Source organism: Drepanopeziza brunnea (genome assembly GCF_022702325.1).
Source record: "Drepanopeziza brunnea f. sp. 'multigermtubi' strain 214-2 chromosome Unknown ctg2, whole genome shotgun sequence".
NCBI classification, from domain to species: Eukaryota; Fungi; Ascomycota; class Leotiomycetes; order Helotiales; family Drepanopezizaceae; genus Drepanopeziza; species Drepanopeziza brunnea.
Window position 1 is genome coordinate 170618 of NW_027094065.1, and position 19155 is coordinate 189772.

The 19155-nt window shown below is 46.9% G+C and overlaps 5 protein-coding genes across 5 annotated transcripts; 2 read left to right on the plus strand and 3 right to left on the minus strand.

Moving 5' to 3' along the window:
- Positions 1-592: 592 nt before the first annotated feature.
- On the minus strand, positions 593-1877 carry L3040_001245 (uncharacterized protein; the record flags this gene model as incomplete). Its single annotated transcript, XM_007292806.2, has 4 exons — positions 593-974; positions 1040-1237; positions 1325-1683; positions 1791-1877. The coding sequence occupies 4 exons, from the start codon at positions 1875-1877 to the stop codon at positions 593-595; spliced, it is 1026 nt and encodes a 341-aa protein (XP_007292868.2).
- A 2936-nt stretch (positions 1878-4813) lies between these two features.
- On the minus strand, positions 4814-7052 carry L3040_001246 (uncharacterized protein; the record flags this gene model as incomplete). The annotated part of the gene is made up of 2 exons (XM_007292807.2): positions 4814-5013; positions 5117-7052. The coding sequence occupies 2 exons, from the start codon at positions 7050-7052 to the stop codon at positions 4814-4816; spliced, it is 2136 nt and encodes a 711-aa protein (XP_007292869.2).
- A 2887-nt stretch (positions 7053-9939) lies between these two features.
- Positions 9940-10914, plus strand: L3040_001247 (uncharacterized protein; the record flags this gene model as incomplete). Its single annotated transcript, XM_007292808.2, has 1 exon — positions 9940-10914. The coding sequence occupies one exon, from the start codon at positions 9940-9942 to the stop codon at positions 10912-10914; it is 975 nt and encodes a 324-aa protein (XP_007292870.2).
- A 1043-nt stretch (positions 10915-11957) lies between these two features.
- Positions 11958-14384, minus strand: L3040_001248 (uncharacterized protein; the record flags this gene model as incomplete). Its single annotated transcript, XM_007292809.2, has 3 exons — positions 11958-14027; positions 14089-14308; positions 14374-14384. The coding sequence occupies 3 exons, from the start codon at positions 14382-14384 to the stop codon at positions 11958-11960; spliced, it is 2301 nt and encodes a 766-aa protein (XP_007292871.1).
- A 3358-nt stretch (positions 14385-17742) lies between these two features.
- L3040_001249 (uncharacterized protein) lies at positions 17743-18090 on the plus strand (the record flags this gene model as incomplete). Its single annotated transcript, XM_066156675.1, has 1 exon — positions 17743-18090. One exon carries the CDS (start codon positions 17743-17745, stop codon positions 18088-18090), a length of 348 nt encoding a protein of 115 aa, XP_066012706.1.
- Positions 18091-19155: the final 1065 nt, after the last annotated feature.

Here is a 19155-nt window from a genome sequence, read left to right on the forward strand (position 1 = left end):
GAATGGTAGATAGGAGGGGCTACAAGTCTCAGGGCTTGCAGTCAGAGGACTAGTAACAATACTTTCAATATAGTTGGTAAAGCGCAACTCGTACCACCTACACAACTTTTTTGTCTATTTTGATTTCTTATCAAGACCTGCCACATCTTAGCAATTTGCAATAAAAGGTATTTCTTTGGCGTGTCATCTCAAAATTCACACCAGTTCATGGGAGACCGCATCCGTAGTGGGGGTATAATCGGGCGCTCTAAGCGAAGATGATAATAACAAACCAATCCTTTGCATTTGACACATGACTTGCGGAAGCCACGCAGTACTTCTCCAGGCTATCAGTCACAAAATGGCGCACAGTGAGTCTCCACAAGCGTAACTATCCTGGAACATCTCACGGCCGAGTCCATAGCACACGGGCAGCTCGCCCACAACGGCCTCGGAACACCAACAGCTTCGTGAACCCAGTAACGCTGTCTCGTCCGGAATAGACGAATGCGTAAATACAGGCAGCGAGAAGTGAAGTGGAATCTCCATCTTAGACTCAAAGGTAATCTATTTTTGCTGTGCCCTATATCCAGCACAGGAGTGTCTTGCTTTCTCAAGCTTTCGGCGTATCGGCAAAAAGATTGGCTTTCATGGTTTCCGGGTATCTCTCCCCGTGGACCTCCGCCCCATCGACCAAGCTCCGAATCTCCCGAACCTCGTCCTGGCTTAACGTGACGTTCAACGACCCCAGGTTCTCCTCCAGATACTTGATCTTCTTGGTACCGGGGATCGGGAAGATGTCATCACCTTGGGTCATCAGCCAGGAAAGGGTCAGCTGGCCCGCGGTGCAGTTCTTCTTCTCCGCGATGGCGGAGAGGTCTCGAACGAGCTTGAGGTTCTTCTCGAAATTGCCGCCTGCGAAGCGGGGTGACAACTTGCGGAAATCTCCGTCTTCGAAGTCGTCGAGCGATTTGTAGGCGCCCGTCAGCATGCCTCTGTAGCTTGTCAGCTTTCCATGTTTCACCGATCACCAGGACTAACTTAGGAGAGGGGTACTTACCGGCCAAGGGGCGAGTACGCTACAATAGCGACACCCAACTCGCGGCAGGTCTTCAAAAGCTCAATATCGGGATGCTCGATGTCCAGGGCGAACGGGGAGTACTCGATCTGCACGGCAGAGATAGGATGGACTTTATGTGCGCGGCGAAGAGTATCGGAGGAAACCTCGCTGAGACCGAGGTATTTTATCTTGCCCTCTCTGCATTACACACACACACACACACAAATCCACGTCAACCAATGATACCCCCCCTCTGACCAACGATGGGAGCAGAGACACACTCACTTCTTCAACTCGGCCATCGCCTCCACCGTCTTCTCAATGGGCGTCTCCAAATCAACCCGATGGCAGTAGTACAGATCGATATTCTCCACACCAAGTCTCTCCAAGCTCTTCGCGCACGCACGCTTCACGTACTCCGGGCTCGAATCGAACATTTTGCCCTCCTGGTCGCCCAGATGCACGCACCCGAACTTCGTCGCGAGGAAGATCTCGCGGCGCTTCCCGGTTCGGGCGAACCATTTGCCGATGAGGTCTTCGTTGTCGAGATACAGGTCGGCGGAGTCCCAGAAGGTCTCGCCGAGGGCCAGGGCGCGGTCCAGGACTTGGAAGCGCTCTTCGTCCGAGGCGGGAGCGCCGTAGAACTGGGAGGGGTTATTAGCGACATCGTCGAGTTATTGTTTGCGAAAGATGCGCAGATGTTTTAAAGAGGCGGAATGAATTCTTTCCCCCTGGTTAGATAGATACTTACGGCGGAGAGGCCCATGAGTCCGAATCCCAAGGCGGGGACTTGAGGTCCGTTCCGGCCAAGCTGGCGGGTCGGGATTTGAGGTGCCATTGTGTAATATTTTTATATTTAACTCAATGGAGATTTCTATCTTTCACGCGCGAAAATAGTTTGAATTGAGAATTTTGATTCTCGGATGTAATATCGATGCTGAATGCTCATATTCTTTCTAATTCCAACGAAAGTTCGGGCCCGACTTCATGATGTCATTGATGTCATTGACTATTTACTTCAGGAGCTTTCAGCACGTTTCTTCTTTCAAGATTGATCCACTTTCATCTAGAATATTAACATTCATTGGTCCTTCGTACATCCACTGCTCCATTGGCGTCAGTGGAGCAGGTGCTTTTGGGAATCGCTGATAACGCATCATCTTGGTGGATGCTAGCTTTTCGGATATAACCCGCCAATAGACCTAGAGTACCTCTTAATTGCCGACAGATAGATCCGTATATCAAAGCCAAACTTCTTTACAGTATTGTTTCGGTTTCTCGTGTTCGACTTTGAAACCAATAGACACGGCCGATGGCTTTTGAATTGTCCACGAATCCTCGGGTAGGAGTTAGATGCTCGTAGCCCTCTTGATGTGAAGCGGGTTTATGTTTTTCGCTTATTTTGTTTTTACCCCTTTTCATTTAACCCCGCACTCTTGATCTGATCAAGCGTTTCAACTACTTTAACAATCTCAGTCTGTACCAAATTCCCAAGTCACTTCCTAAGATGGATTTATGACTAGGAAGCTATTGTACACTAGAGGACTACTAGAGGACCAAATTAATTAAACATTTTGCGTTTCATATATACCAATGTATGTCCCGGTCACTTTCTATTCAGTGTGAGAACCCACTATTGGAAGACTAGGAAACAAATTACCTGGAAGGAACCATATCTGAGGGCGTGTTATAGATCCGACGTTAAAGAACGTTAGACAGCGTCGTCCGACCTAGGCCTAGTACGGAGGAAGGTGCTAAGGTCATCGATATATCTAGAAGTATTCAGAAGGAGGCATACCAACGAGCCAAGCTTTTACAGCATCACTTTTCTGTACCAGAGCAGATGATGAGCCGCTTGGTATATAGATAATTCCCGATATCATTTCGGCTCATCATTGAACTCTAGCTCTGACACATGTACTAAGTACTGCCCATATATCAGTCTATATCTGATAGGTATTTAGGTTGGAAAAGGTCAAGACGAAAATTGGCAGCACCTTCCAAAACTGACAGCACGCCTCCGTCTCCAAAAATTCTGAGATCTCAACCTTCTTCACCTCGCAAACAAGATGAAGGATTATATCTTCGAAACGCGACTTGGTGGGGCACCGCAGCTGCCTCACCTCTGAATCCAATATAAGTTTCTATCGAGAATTTCAGATGTCGCAAAAAACTTTCTTGGGATTGGATACCAAGCGGGTACTGCACCCTACGAAGTTCCGCAAGACCCTGGATGCAATTCTAACATCTATACAGCCAGGTAAATTCTCAGCAACTAAGGTTCGGCCGTCCTTGAAGGCATCCACCCACCTGTATTCACTTCGAAACATCTCGCTTTACGTATCTGCATGCTGTGCTATAGTGTGAAAACAGCTTTGGCTATAGTTTGATCAACAGGTATGCTCGTACTTACTGTTTTATCAAGGCCCACTCATCGATCAGTATTAAATTTCTCTATCAAGCTTGAAACAAACCCCTCTCTTTTATCTTCTTTTCAGTCTTAACTTCATCAGCTAGCTACGTTGAATTGCCATATTCATATTTCATATTCACAATCACCACGCCAGCGAGCGGAGCTTACTCTCTATTCCACTCACCTCATCCATCCATTCCATCCCATCTCTTCCTGCAATTAGATACCAGCAACAAAGGATCCTAACCCCAATCCCAATCCCAATCCCAAGCTTAAAAGAAATCCCTTCCATCAAAAAAATTGAAACCGACAACAATTTTTTGGGGGGGGGGGCATACCAGCGTCAGCGAAGTAAGAAAACGCAAGTTACGAAACAGATACACAGAAGAAGAAAAATTCCAAACCTTTCAAACCGCTTATAGAAGAACCCCCCCCCTCCCCCCCTCCAAAAAAAACCTGACTTAAAAGTCATACCACGAACTTTAAAACCAAGAAAAAGCAACTCCAACTCCAAGTCCGAATCCACAAATAAAAGCTCGCTCGTAGCCCTCAATAGCAGCGATCAAAACGGCAATCCTTCCCCTCCACAACAGCAGCAACATACCATAATACCAACAACCATCACCAATGAAGAGCCCCCGCACAACACTTCCCCGCCCATACCCGAATAAATGCAATCAATATCCTCCTCTACAGCCCCTCCACATCAATCAGCATAGCGAACAAAGAACCCACACAGAAACTTTAAGAATCTAGAAAACCAGTATCCTTAGGAGGCTCGTCGCGAGTCCTGATCTCCGATCAAAGCTGATACGGTAACGGATGAGCTGGGGGAAAAACCTTGGAGAAAGGCAGGTAGAAGGGGTTATTTAAAACGGTCGGTTTGATTATCCCATGATGACGGACGATGTCTCTTTTGAAGACGGTTTGCTAACAGGTTGGCATACCTACTCGTCGGTTGCTTGAGTTTTGTGAAAGAAATCCCGACCTGGCGCATTTTGAAGCTCTAAATTGCAATTGAAAGCTATGATCATGTGTTTAGTGAAAGACGTATACGATTATTATTGTGATTACGATTTTACGATATTATTAAAAGATTGAGTCCCTTTGGATTGTATAAGATTGAGTGATCGTAAGGGATTTGTTTCCTTCGATTGTAATCCCTGTTTTGTTTCAGCGGAGATGTGTAGAACGGAACCCCCGTCTTTGTTCATTCGTTACAGTTCATCTACACAGGAGAAGAGGGGATATTATCACTTGACTCCCAACTCCCTACTCCCCTTCCGTTACCGGCCACGTAATGCTATCCCGGCCACCAATGTATGTAAAAATCAGCCCAACACCCGCTAAAACCATTCGTTTCATTTCTCAGCACCACTCCCCGGCTTCATGACCGGGTTCCCCTTCGTATCACTTTCGAGCTCGTCGTTCGGCTGGTCATGACGCGAGTACATCTTATACTCAATCGAGTCCTTGAAGCTCATCTTGCCGCTTTCGACTTGTTTCCGGGTAGCGGCGAGCTTAGATTTGGGGAGGCCCATTGACTCGAGGAATTTCACCGCTACAGCACCTTGTTAGCAGAAGTACCCTCGAGCAGAGAGATGGTGGACCGAGTTTGGAGGGGGGCTTGAGAGAAAAGAAAGGGTGGAAAAAAAAAGACGTACTGTCAACCCACTCCACCTCCTTCCTCTTAGAGTCCCACTTCAGCTCCTGTGCCATGATATCAATCACATTGGGCGCCGCCTCTAAAGCAGCCTGCGCATTCAGGAACGCCAATCTCGTCCGTCTCGCCAATACATCGACGGCCGTCTGTGCATACTCATGTCTAACTGCATACCGCACCTCCCCATCAATGAACGGATACAGAGGGCTTAGCCTCTTGCCTCTCACAGGGAACCTTTGCTCAGTGGGCGCACTCAGCGCTGCGACAGTCCACGCGCGATCACCATAGGACTCGGTGAGATGTTTCGCAATGTCGGTTTCGACACCAAAATGCTGGATCAGGTTGATAAAGAGCGTCTTGGAGAAGCCGTGCGCTCCAACGAGTTTGACTTGGTGCGTTTGGCACGTTCCATTCAGTCGTGCGCCATCATCCACAAGTTCCGTGCCGGAGACGTCGGGGGCGTTGAGCACGGGTTTCGTTTGGAGAGAAAAGACTTTGATGGCTTCGTCGACGGCTTCCTCGGCCATTTGGCGGTAGGTCGTCCATTTTCCTCCTGCGCAAGTCAGGAGACCTGAAGGAGAGACGTTGATAAGATGATTGCGGACGAGAGATTCGGTGTTTTTGGCATTGGGGTCTTTGACGAGCGGTCGAATTCCGGACCAGGCAGCTAGCACGTCGCCGCGACGGACGTTGATGTCGGGAGCGAGATAGCGACGGATCTCAGACAGAATCCAGTCAATTTCTTCTTCTTTGGCGACGGGGTTGTGGGAGATGGAGGTGGGGGAGTCGGTGGTGCCTGCGATGGTGTTTCCTTGCCACGGGAGGAAGAAGATAACACGTCCGTCGGAGGTCTTGGGGTCGATGAGACCCATCCTTTGGGGGCTGTAGTAACCCGGCAGGATAACGTGGACGCCCGAGCTAGGGGCGACGATGTCCTTTACAGAGGCGTCATCGAACTTTCTGATCCCGTCGGTGAAGGGGCCGGTGGCATTGATAATGCCCTTGGCTCGGATCGTGAACTCGTCGGCTTTCTTACCGTTCTTGTCTTGGATGATGTCTCTGACCGTTGCTCCGCAGAGCTTTCCATTTGCATCTTTCTCGAGTCCAGTGACTTCGATGTGATTGACGACTGTGCATCCGTACAACGCGGCAGTCATAGCTAGGGACACGTTCATCCGCGAATCATTGTGTGCTCCATCATAGTATACCAACGCACCCACCAAATTGTCCCTTTTCAGCATAGGAAAAGCATCCAAAGCCTTGCTCTTTGTCAAAAAATACGAGGTTTCAATGCCCTCGCTCCCTGCCAAAAAATCGTAAGCCTTGGTGCCTAACCAAAAATATGGTGCCTTCCACCACTTATCCAATGGCAGCATAATCGGCAGCCACATGGACAAGTGTGGCGCAGTATCCAAGAAGTACTTTCTCTCCCTCAATGCCTCCTTGACCAAGGCATACTGATTGTAATCCAACTCCCAGAACGCCTTCTCCAGATATCTGACACCACCATGCACCAGCTTCGTACTCTTGCTGCTCGTCCCGCTAGAGAAATCGTCTCTCTCCACCACCGCCACCTTCAATCCTCTCGTCGCTGCATCGAGTGCTATTCCTGCACCTGTAGCTCCCGCGCCAATAATCAGGAGATCGTAGACCTCGGATTCGTTTTGCGGGGTACCATCCGCGGCAGACTGCGAAAGAGAGCCTCCGCTGCCACCACTACGCTTCAAATCGGCAATCTGATCCTCTCGACTCTTGACTTTCGGGAAACGAGGGGGCCGGAATGCACCCTCGGCGCCATAACCTGGGGGAGAGACGACGGCGGGGTCAGAGCCGGGGATGTTGCGCGGACGGTAGGTGTAATAGAGGAGACCGCCACCGATAGCTGTAACTCCTGTCGTGTAGAGGAGGGGTTTGGCGAGGCGTTGTCGAAAGGCCATTATGTTGAGATTGTGTTGGTAAGGGAGGAGGAGGAGAAGTGAAGCTCGAGATGTGGAGGGAATAAGAAGAGAGAGCTTCTTGGAGCAAGCTAGCAAACGCGGATCTGCTCGCTTTTGTAATGTTTGTCCGTATTCGTTGTTGGTGTGATTGATTCCACGAGTTCACTGAACAGATGGTAACGTGAAGATATACTCGCCCTGCGCAATTGCACAGACGAGATTGAATAGACGGGTGAGAAGTTGTTGTTGCAGATATTATTAGGTTGAAGGAGGAAGTGGAGCCGTCTTGCTTCACTTGTGACTTCACATCCGGTGGGCGAGTCGGCCCGGCCGGCTAAGTTTAAGCTCCGAATTGATCGGCGTTCGCCCTGCCCGGAGCGGGTCCGGATTATTATAAGCACGGCTCAGACGATCAACTTCCCGGTTGATCAGATAACCCGAGCGCTTCCAGACAGACATCTCGTCTCCGTGTGGAACTTGCACATGTCTACATTCACCTCGTATCTTCTCCATATGAATACGAGCAACCTGCCGATCAATTGATGAATCCTATCTTAGGAGAATAACCCAAGACAGCGTGGCCCGCTTTCCTTCGACTTGAAATAGCGTGGGGATCACATGGCTTGAGGCGAAGTGCCTTGAGGAGGCACGCAGATACATGGTATATTTATCGCAATTACATGGAGACTAGGAGGGGACCGTAATTCGCATCCTCTGGAAAGAAAGAAAAACCAATACGGATATACATGGTCGGTCCAATCACCTGCCACAAAAGGAGACGGGACTCGTCTGGAGCTAAAGTCTTGGCAACTATACAGACAGTAAGTATCCATCGTGGTCCAGTACTGAATAACTTCACTAGCTGGTCTTTCGTCTCGGAGACACTTTCAAGCGTGGCGAATATTTCCGGAAACCTTTTCAGGATCTCAAGAATCTGGTCCTCAGCCCAGGAGAGAAAGAAATCCGAGATGGAAAGACAGGCCCTTAGCCCTTGGACACTGCAGCTGTACTGCACAATTGTCTATGTTTAATCTCTTTTATTCAAATTTTCAAAGTGTTCATTATACAAACGTGCTGCTGGAGAAAGCTAAAGCGCACCAAAGATAATAGTGGGCCTTGACGTCGCAACTTTTGGGGCCCTTCCCTAAAGTGGGCGAAAAAATTATGCCCCGCTTCAACGCCAAAAACCGCGGGGAACGTAGACACTTATATTGCTTATAACATTGCTTATAACATTGCAATAATATATATATATATATATATTTTTAATAATGTTATTCATTCTCAATTAAGCTACGAAAATTTTATTTCACCGCGTGTTCTTTGAATTGAGTTAAGAGATGCTACAGATCGAATCGATAGCGAATCTTTCTGTTTTTTTATTTATCTTCTTTAAGCTCTTTCTTAAGCTCTTTCTATTTAATAAGTATTATTTTTATTAAAGAAAACGAAAATAAGTATTTATTTTCTTGTAATCTTCGTCGTCGTTATTGATTTGAATGTAAGCTAATAGATTTTATTTAATTCGAAAGCTTTTTTTTTTTTTGCAAATATTTAGAAGTCGATTAAGTACGAAGCGTCCGCGAACTTAAGAAGATCTTTTTCTCGAACTTTTTTTAATAAAGCAAAGCAAAGCAAAGCAAAGCAGCGCAACGAAAAAGTAAATTAATTAAGTAAATTAAAATAAATAAATAATAAAGAATATCTAAGAAAGGAAAAGCAAATACGTAAGTAAATAAATAAGTAAATACGTACGTATATATATATATACTATTCTAAACTTACAAGAGATTAAAGTCTTAAGAATTAAAGAAAAAAAGAAAAAAGAAAGCGAAAAAGCGAAGAATAAAATCTATAATAAGCTTAGCTATTTAAATCTATTATATATATATATATATATTTAGAAAAAAAAAAAGAAAAGAAAAAGGAAAAAGGAAAAGGAAAAAGGAAAAAAAAAAAAAAAAGACGGAAAAAAAATTAATTTTTTTTCCTTTTTAATTAAGATAAAACTAACGCTAAAGCGATTTTAATTTGTTTATTTTTTGAAAATACTATATTAGATTATTAACGTTTTTCGCCGTTTTTTACGCTGAAGCTTTAAGCGGGACATAATTTTTTCGCCTACTTTAGGGAAGGGCCCCAAAAGTTGCGACGTCAAGGCCCACTATTAGCTCTCATTCTCTCCTTCCCTGCCTCTAATGTGTTATCCCGTAGCCTTTCTAAAACACTGTTGTGGCTTTTCCTCTTCGTTTCCTCTTGCTTCTTCTGCTCTCTCTTAGAAATTCTTTACATCTTCATTGTTGATCTTCAAAAAATTTGTCCGTGTGGTTTTAGCAATGCTACACAAAATATGCAAAGCGGTATAGTCAAGTGATACTGCTTGCTACACTCTAAAAATTATAGGATTTCCAAAGACAAGACACAGTTCTCCCTGCCGTTTCGAATTCTGATATGATATGGAGGCTGTAATCCGTGACTTAAAAGGGATCTTTCATTTGTCACTCCTACAGGAAATGCGAAAATAGTTTATCTTAAAGTTTTATATGTTTTTGGTATTCTAGTTTTGACGCCAGCACTTACGCGAAGAACGTAAGGAATCGTTTAGCACGCAACCGATCCACGTTCACCTCAGAGCTGTCTAGTTTTAGCTTAAGCTTATATTATGCGTAATAGACTATTGCAAACTTCTATACCATTATTTCTAGATTTGGCATAGATGAGGGCATACTAATATTAGTTACCGCACTATCACACACACTGATAAAAACGCAATTTTCTCAGTAATAAATTTCTCTTAACCACTTCATCTCATAATGATCGCCCTTTTCCTACTTTTAAGAAAAATAAAAAAAATCACCACAAATCTCAGCTCATCTTTCTTCTCATCATGGGCAGTATTCGCCAACCGAAAGACGACTGCAAAAAGACAAGACGAGGCCGCTCACGCTCCTCCAAAGCCGCAAAATACTCCGACCCAAAGACCTGCAACCGTCTCAGCCGGCAAACTCCTTCTCCTCAATGGGAATCTTTCACCGCCCTCCAAATATCGGACAAGCAAGACGGCCCTATCAACGCTCGCAAAACACCTAGCAAGAAGACTCCATCCGCAGAATTTGCCGTATCCCAACCGTCCTATACTCAAGACGGGCAAACGAATTACAATGCTCTATACCACGCCGCACTCCAGCCCTCGATCCCACGCGCCTCGTTCCTCTGCAGACGGTGCAACGGCCCAGTGTCGGCATTGACGTACATCTGCTTAGACGAAGGGTACTGCGGCGCAGACAATACCCATATCTTCAACAGACAAACGAGCTACAATGAACTATACTTAGCCGAACTCCAGCCCTTGATTCCACGCGCCTCGTTCCTCTGCAGTCGGTGCAACGGCCCAGTGTCGGCGTTGACGTATGTCTGCTTGGATGACAGGGACTGTGGCGTAGATAATACCCCTATGTTCAACAGGCAAACGAGCTACGATGAACTATACCACGCCGTACTCCAGCCCTTGATCCCACGTGCCTCGTCCCTCTGTATACGGTGCAACGGCCCAGTATCGGCGTTGACGTACATCTGCTTAGACGACTGGTACTGCGGCGCAGACAATACCCATATCCTCAAATGGGCCCAGCTGATTCAAGAAGCGCACTTGCATCTCCACGACGGTAACGACAGCGACGACGACGACGACAACGAAGACGACAAGGACCTGCAGGAATATCGAAAGCAAGCTTGCGCTCCCGTCCTGAAATCACTCCTGGATGTCGCCGGCGGCAAAGCTGCAGCAGCGGGCAGGCCTAAGGGAGCGGATGGCGGGGCGAAAACACACCGGCCACTGGCGCTGGTGAGGCTGCCACGATAAGAAATTCAAGTCTACTCTGATCTAATCGCTCCTCTACTTAAAAAGAAGAAACAGTCAGGCTCTCGATGTATAACAGAAGAATTAAACCCACTCTTTCGTGAACTTCATTTCGCATCCCACCGCGTTCGTTTTTAAGCGAAACTCTACCACCAATACCAACACCATCACCATCACCTTCACCTTTACTCTCACCTTCACTTACTTATTCTCTGTCGCTTAATAAATAAATATATATCTATAAGAAAAATCATCACGATAATCTCCTTCTCCAAATATGAGTGACAAGTTATGTGCAAGTTTTTATTGATTGAGTAGTTATGCCGGCCTGCCTGGTTAGGATAGAGGGGAAGAGTGGAAGAAGCTGAGAATTCATTGCCCGATGGTAAGATGGAGGTAGATAGCGAGGAGGGGATGATAAAGTCAAGGTCCTTTTCCATAAGGACGGGAAGGTCAGACCAGCGTATCAGCGTATGCCAGCTTAACGCTCAAACGTATATTATCGACGAGAAGATTATATACGACGTTGCATACATCTTACCATCTGTTCAGATTGCCGCTCTGTTGCCCCTTCACTGAGGTGCACACTTGTAATGGATGAGAAACTCGGCTTCATAAATAATATGCAGCACTAAAGCATTCGAATGAACGTGTAGTTTCCCGGTTGAAGAGGGTATATTTTTTAGACTGACTAATTCTGTCACCTTTCTACCCCGCCTCGCTCTTCAGTTCCCTCCATCATCAATCTACCCAAAGGAGAAGATATATAGAGAACCCAGGTTCAGACCACTCACGCTCCCATATAAATAACTGCCACTCTTATACGCCGTAGATGTCCGGTTGATGGATCATCCCCACCAGATGCTGTTGAATCACAATGCATCATCCGCAAGAAATATTAAAAGCTTTTGTCTTGATGCCCTGCCGGAAACGCCGATGTTGAGATCGTCTCCACCGCTAGCGCTCAAACATAATACAAATTTCGTTAAAATCATCGCTTGTTCATGCAGAGGAAGAAAAGTAAAGAAAAGAAGACCGCGCAAGCTTTACTTGGCATACTTCTGGCGGTAGAACTTGGCGGCGTTGACCATGTTGACCAACGCTGCCTTGGTCTCCGACCATTGGCGGGTCTTCAAACCGCAGTCAGGATCGATCCAGAGCTGCTCCGGCTTGAGGTATTGCAACATCTCCTCGATGCGGTCCTTGATCTCCTGCTCAGAGGGAACACGGGGAGAGTGGATATCGTAGACACCTGGGCCGATATGGCGAGGGTAAGCTGCGTCGACGAAGACCTTGAGGAGCTTCGCATCGGACTTGGAGTTCTCAATGGAGAGGACATCGGCGTCGAGAGCAGCGATGGCGTGGAAGAAGTCTTGAAATTCGGAGTAGCAGAAGTGGGAGTGGATCTGGGTAGAGTCCTGAACCCCAGAGACGGAGAGGCGGAAAGACTTGACGGCCCAGTCGATGTAAGCCTCACGCTCCTTTCCGGCGCGAAGAGGGAGTCCCTCACGAAGAGCGGGCTCGTCGACCTGGATGACGAAGACGCCAGCGGCCTCGAGGTCGACAACTTCGTCACGGAGAGCGAGAGCAAGTTGCTCAGCCTGGACAGATTGGTGGACATCGTCACGGGGGAAAGACCATCGGAGACAGGTGATGGGACCGGTCAACATACCCTTCATGGGCTTCTTGGAGATGGAGACGGCGTACTTGGACTCCTTGACGGTCATTGGTGCTGGACGAGATATGTCACCAACAACGATGGGTGGGCGAACGCAGCGGGAACCGTAAGATTGGACCCAGGCGTGAGTGGTGAAGGCATAACCGTCAAGTCGCTCACCAAAGTATTGCACCATGTCGTTACGCTCAGGCTCACCGTGGACGTAGACGTCGAGGTCAAGCTCCTCTTGGATCTTGACGACATCTTGGATCTCTTTCTCGATGAACTTCTCGTACTCCTCGGCGGTAATCTCGCCCTTGGTAAACTTGTTACGTTGAATGCGAATCTCCTTGGTCTGGGGGAAGGAACCGATGGTGGTGGTTGGGAAGAGGGGCAGAGCGAGGGACTTTTGTTGAGCAGCCATACGGATAGGGAACTCGGACTTGCGGTTGTACATCTCGGGAGTTACCTTGGATTGACGTTCCTTGACTTTGGGGTCGTTGGTACGGGTCGAGCTGGCACGGGATTGCATGGACTTGGCGTTGGCCTCAAGTTGCTCACGGACAGCGGCTGGGCCCTCAGTGACAGCCTTGGCGATGACAGCAACCTCGGAGGCCTTCTCAACAGCAAAGGAGAACCAGTCAGCAATCTCGGGATCGAGCTTCTTCTCGCTGGCAAGAGTGTGTGGGGTGTGGAGGAGGGAAGACGAGGTGGCAACAATGACACGGTCCTTTCCGAGCTTCTGGATGGCGGTTTCCACGATCTCAATGGCACGCTTGAGGTTGGTTTTCCAGATATTACGGCCATCAACGACACCGGCAGAAAGGATGGTCTTGTCTCCCAGAGCGGAGATGACAGTGCTCAATTGCTCCGGGTTACGGACCAAGTCAATGTGGACGGCGTAGACGTCCTTAGGAACAGCCTCGATGTTGTGAACAATGTCACCGAAGTAGGTAGCAAAGACAAGTTTGGGGATCTTGTCACCGAGAGCAGCAAGCTTCTCGTAAGTTGGCTTAAAAGCAGCCTTGGTCTTGGATGGAAGATCCTGAACGAGAATTGGCTCATCGATCTGGACGGTCTCGGCACCGGCAGCCTTCAATTGAGTGAGCAGCTCAATGTAGACCGGGAGGAGCTTCTCGAGGAGATCAATTGGGTCGACAGTTTGGTCACGGTCAGCCTTTCCGAGCTGCAGGAAAGAGACGGGGCCAACGAGGACGGGACGGGTGACAATGCCAGCGGCCTTGGCTTCGTTGAACTCGGCAACGGCCTTGGGGGTGGCAGAGAGCTTGAAAGCCTGATCGTTCTGGAAGGTTGGCTTGACATAGTGGTAGTTTGAATCGAACCACTTCACCATCTCCAAGGAAGGGACGTCGACACCCTCGCGTTGGAGACCACGGCCCATAGCGAAGTACTCATCTACAGGGTCGAGGTTGTATTTGGTGTATCTGGGAGGAACAGCCTGAGGAGAAGTACAGTTAGCAAGCATACTGCGATGTGTCTAAGGCGGGGGCAAAACATACACCAAAGTCCTGGATCTGGTGGAGAACCTGATCGTAGAGAGCAAAGTCGTTGCTGGGGATGACATCGACACCAGCATTCTTCTGGATGTTCCAATGCTCAAGACGAAGTCTCTTGGCTTCGGTGAGCAGCTCAGCTTGGGAAAGCTTGCCGCCCCAGTACGCCTCTGTCGCCTTCTTCAGCTCACGGAGAGCTCCCATGCGGGGGAAACCAAGGATAGATCTGTGGCAGACGGCGAGGTTAGCATTCTGCAGCTACGGATTAAGCCTGCGAGGGATACAACTCACGATTGAACCATTTTGGCCTTTACGAAGAGTCTTGGGGGAAATATTCGAAAAATCGTGGCACACTCAAATCAACACTGCTTGAAGATGAAGCGTCCGACGAGAGAAGAGAAGTATGAAGGACCTGTTGCCAGTTGAGCAGCAGAGAGAAGGTAAGTGTAGCTGGTTTTGGGGCCCTCTGGTGTCAATGCAGAGAAGTTGGATCTGGTGGGAGAATTTTTTTTTGGTGTTGGTTGAGGAAGATGTCGTGATAGTGAGCGGTAAGAAAGGAATTTGCTTTCAAGTGGTGATGAGGGGTTGGTGGGTTGGTGGGGCTTAAGTAGCGCTTCACGTGCTGGGTTGGTCCAGTCGGTTGACGTGACTTTAGACTTTAATCGGAACTCTACTCCGTAAATTCAAGTCGACCTCGTATGCATTACTGGGTACACTCAGTGTCTTCTTGGTTCGGCGGTGAGTGGAAAACATGAAGTGAATCCCGAATAGCCACATTGGCCGATACAATTGTTTTTTGTTTACTATTGTTCCCGAGTCGATGACGCGGACAAAGAAAAGTCTGAGGAATCCGGACTTTTGAAGCTTGTTTGCCCAGCTGATTATCGGCGCTTTGATTGACTGCCGCCCTAAAGCCAATACAGCAAGTATTGAAGAGCAGAACGGAGCATCAGTAGAGAGAAGGTAGCCGAGCAGGTCAATCAAATATATACGATATTTTGTATATACTTGACTGGCAAGATGCTTGCACAGACTACTCTGCATTTGAAAAGTACGTACAAGGTGATTTACGCTTGATGATACCAGACTAGAGTGATGTTTGCTCGAACATACGAATCTCAACTCTGGATCTAAAATTCTCATACTTCATTATCTTTTCTAGCAATATTTCTCCCCTCCCCCTTATTCTCCTCCCCTCACCTGACATGTACGCATAGGCTCATGCAGCATCTACGACGGTAACCCAACTCGGCAATTTACTCACAAACTACTTCCTCTATCTCCAGAACCCATCATGCATTTTTACGAAATTTTAAGCTTCGTTCTTACTGCGTGAATGAGTTTGTGTATTTAAATAGCACGTGTTACTGCATCTGCTCAGACCCTATAAAATAACATGACCACTTTCTCTAGACTCTCTGCATAATCACCACACGGGCCTTTAAAGAAGACATAATCGATGCCTTGGATCCATGGCTCTTTACACTCAAACAGTACATAATCGACCTAGACCTCTTCAAATCCGTCTTCTAAATCCGTCTTATCGTCGTCTACTCTCCATCAAAATAAATTCCTTTCTGACCATCCTCTCTGAACCCACCAATCACCGACCAACAGTGAAAATAAAAACGGCAACACAGCTCGAGCTGACAGCAAGCAACCTTTTCCTAGAGAAAAAAATGGTGCCTCAAGGCTTCCCATCAACATGCGAGCGAGGAGACGTCTTTCTTCGCTCGTACACCCCCAGCTTAGTCATTTTTTATGTTTAAGAAGGGAGATGGTGAGGTAATGCTTCTGTTAGGCATCTTAACGCTTTGCAAATTGGTTGCCAATCCATAAGCGGACAGAACGGAAATGAAGCTTTAATACAAATGCAATACTCTATACACCATAGCCAGCCTAGCACCTCACCCCTGCCTTCCCTTTCCAACCACCCTCCGTCCACCTTCACCCAACTTAGGGTTTCTGTCCGCCAAAAATATTCACCTTCAATACCAACTCCCGGTTCTGACTTCATATTATTCCAGTGGCATTCAAACAGATGGTAAGAAGACCAGCTAATACAAGAGTGGAACGATCGGGTAAGTACTCCCTCTGCAGACTTCTCTTTAAATATTCCGAAGCTCTATGTAGAGCGGGATACCCACTTCAGCCATCGAAGTTTCATAGAAAAGTGAAAGACCGGTCGGCGAGTACAAGAATTGAAGACAAGTTCAGCTCTGTACCAAGCGCAATCTTAACCTCAATACTCGTAAATAAAACCATTGCTAGGACTCAGGTGATATACCATAACGAACCTGTCGAAAGCGACGAATACCTGGGGTAGATTTAAGAAATTGCAATTGACAGCGCTCATGAGATCGACAACGGAACCCCAATTTAGCAGGTACGAAACTCTCGAGAAGCCTCGACGGGTAGACGTAGAGAAGAAGAGAATCAGCTCAATAGTAGTCAATCTTGCCCATCTCCTTGCGTAGTCGGCTGGTGTTCATATACATGTACACTTGACAGTGCTCGCACATAGGAATCCTCAGCAACAATAAGTTAAAACCTGCAGCAAGACCGACAATCGCCATTTCTGCGGTAACTTCATGAAAGTTCAGTCCATAGCGTAGCGTGGATGGCACCGTACTTGGACTCATTCCGAAATATATATCCGCCGTATTTAACTACTATTCTGCGGTATAGGGTTATAATACTGGAAACTGCAGTCTGCTTTTGCACAAGAACTACTTATGAGGCGCATTCCCCTACCTTACCCACCACACCAGTGTCCTTCGCTTTGACTATTCTACAGCACCTCACTCAGTCCAGAAACATAAAATGGCATACCACTTCACATGTGACGCATTGAACAGCCCTATTTTAGACCTTCAAGTTCACGGCGCGATTAATTGCCGAGTATTGATAGTCTCTTGAAAGCCTGTGGCTGGTAGGCACTAGGTGTTTCTGTCCACGGGATCGGGACTCCTTATGATACTGTTTTCAATTTTGTACAAGCGAGAGGTGGGTTGGGATTTTGAAAAGCTGTAATCTAATAGTACTTGATGCTCAGAGATTTAATAATGGCAACTATACAGATGGTAGCAGTATCTCTACCCTTTCGAAAGCCCCAGTAACGCCTTTTTATGATCCCATATCGCTAGTTTCATCCTCCAAACCGTCTTGATCATTGTCATGAATAATTAAATCGGCATCTTGGTCATATAATATAGATGGGGGAAATACACCGGTACTATTTCTTCCCATGTCTGAACGTCTGCCCGTGTCGTTCTTGGCTACCGGTTCTTCGATGATTTATGCTGTCCAAGTACTCTTAGGCTCGCTCAACCAAGAGTAAATGTGTGAGTACAGGTAGAGAGCGCTCATTTGAGCACCCTGAGTCGCTAGCAATGGCTTCTTGGTATTTTCCCCTTCCCCTTTTGATCGACCCCGAGCCTTCCAGAATCGCCTGAAGGGGTTCCGACGGGAGGACTTCCTAAATTAAGGACATCTCAAATCAATGACTGGCTCGTTTGTTCGGATCTTTGGCGGCGATGCTATAGAGTAGATACATAAGACAGTGAGATTCCTCGCAGCTGGGGAGCATACAGAGAAACATAATTCTTTGCAAGCCTCATGGAATGGGTGCGAGGCTGTCTATCTGTACTCTTATAAGATATGGCCGAGTCTTACCGTATTATTTACTTCTTTCGCGAGAAAGTATTCCAATCAGACTCGGACAAGTACATCTTGAAATCAATCACATCTGCCTTCATCTGGGGCGTCACCGATGACAGACTCAGAACCCTAGCTCTGACCAATAATTCCCTCCTCCTGCCCTGTCTTTGGAAGGAATACGAGACACTTGTGCTGTCACAGAGCGCGCTGAAGGTCCAGGAGAAGATCGAGGCAGACATAGAGAAGATGAAGATGTTCGAGAGGATGCAGAAATACGTGGAACACCATGCCAGAGTGCCAGCTCAAGTTTTTATCGCTAGCTTATTCAAATTTGACGATTGCAATTGAGAAATTCGCCATAAAATGTTAAAAATTTACAAAAATGATAACAACCAAACACTTGACAGCACTTGATTATTGACATATTTACTTTAGGTAGCAAGTCCCTCGATTCTGACGTAGCTTTTGCCGCATCACCTTTCACTCCTTTTATCCCAGCTGGAATCATTGCGTCAAGTTCAATATTCTATTGATCTTCACAGGTGGTAAGTCCTTGCCTCTGTAAGGCCTCGAATTATGCAGCCATTGCTGGTGATCGGAGGATAGCTCTAGCCAAGGAGGAAACCGGCCGTTATAAAGACTATAAATAACTGTCTCCGCTTTGGCTCTAATTTACTGCAGCTAGTCGTCCGTCATTGATCGCTGCCCGCTATTTCTCAATGCAGCTGCCTCGTCATTGTAATTCTCTTTACTTATGAACTTTTGCTTCAATTTTGTATTTAATCATTACTGCATTCGATTATCGTTACATTCACCTGTTTTTCAAGCCTGCGAGAGACCAAGCGTTGCACTCGGTATTCGATTTTCCTATCCTGTCGCCTTCATTCCCAAGCCGATGAACAGCATTTTCGTCGCCACCTTCAGCTCTGTTGATCAGCTTGATTTAAATGATGTGCTTACATTGAAATAAAGCAACTAGTCATTTCAAACAGTCCAGCTTCGCACGGAAACGACATCTCATTCATCAAGGTGAGAACAACTTCCTACCATAATTGACCACACAAAGACAGTCCACAGCATTAAAATTCCATGTCTCGGTGCTTGACTCCAATGCTTATGTCTCGGAATCTATCTTAGATCATGGATTCTGTATCCGTTTTACTGAAGCAGAGCTGTGATTGGTTTGATTGGTGCATGGTGCCCCTAACAATTTGATGGCGGATTAGCCATAGCATAATATTGTAATACTTATGCAGCCCTGTTTATGAAATGTATCGAATCCATCTTGTTTAAGAAATCTGGGATGCGTAAGACCGTATATAGCTTCTTCAAGATTGACTGTTACTGGCTCTATTCACTGGTCAGTCTGGACTCCATCCTTTGAAGTGACTTTCGACTTTTACATAAATACAT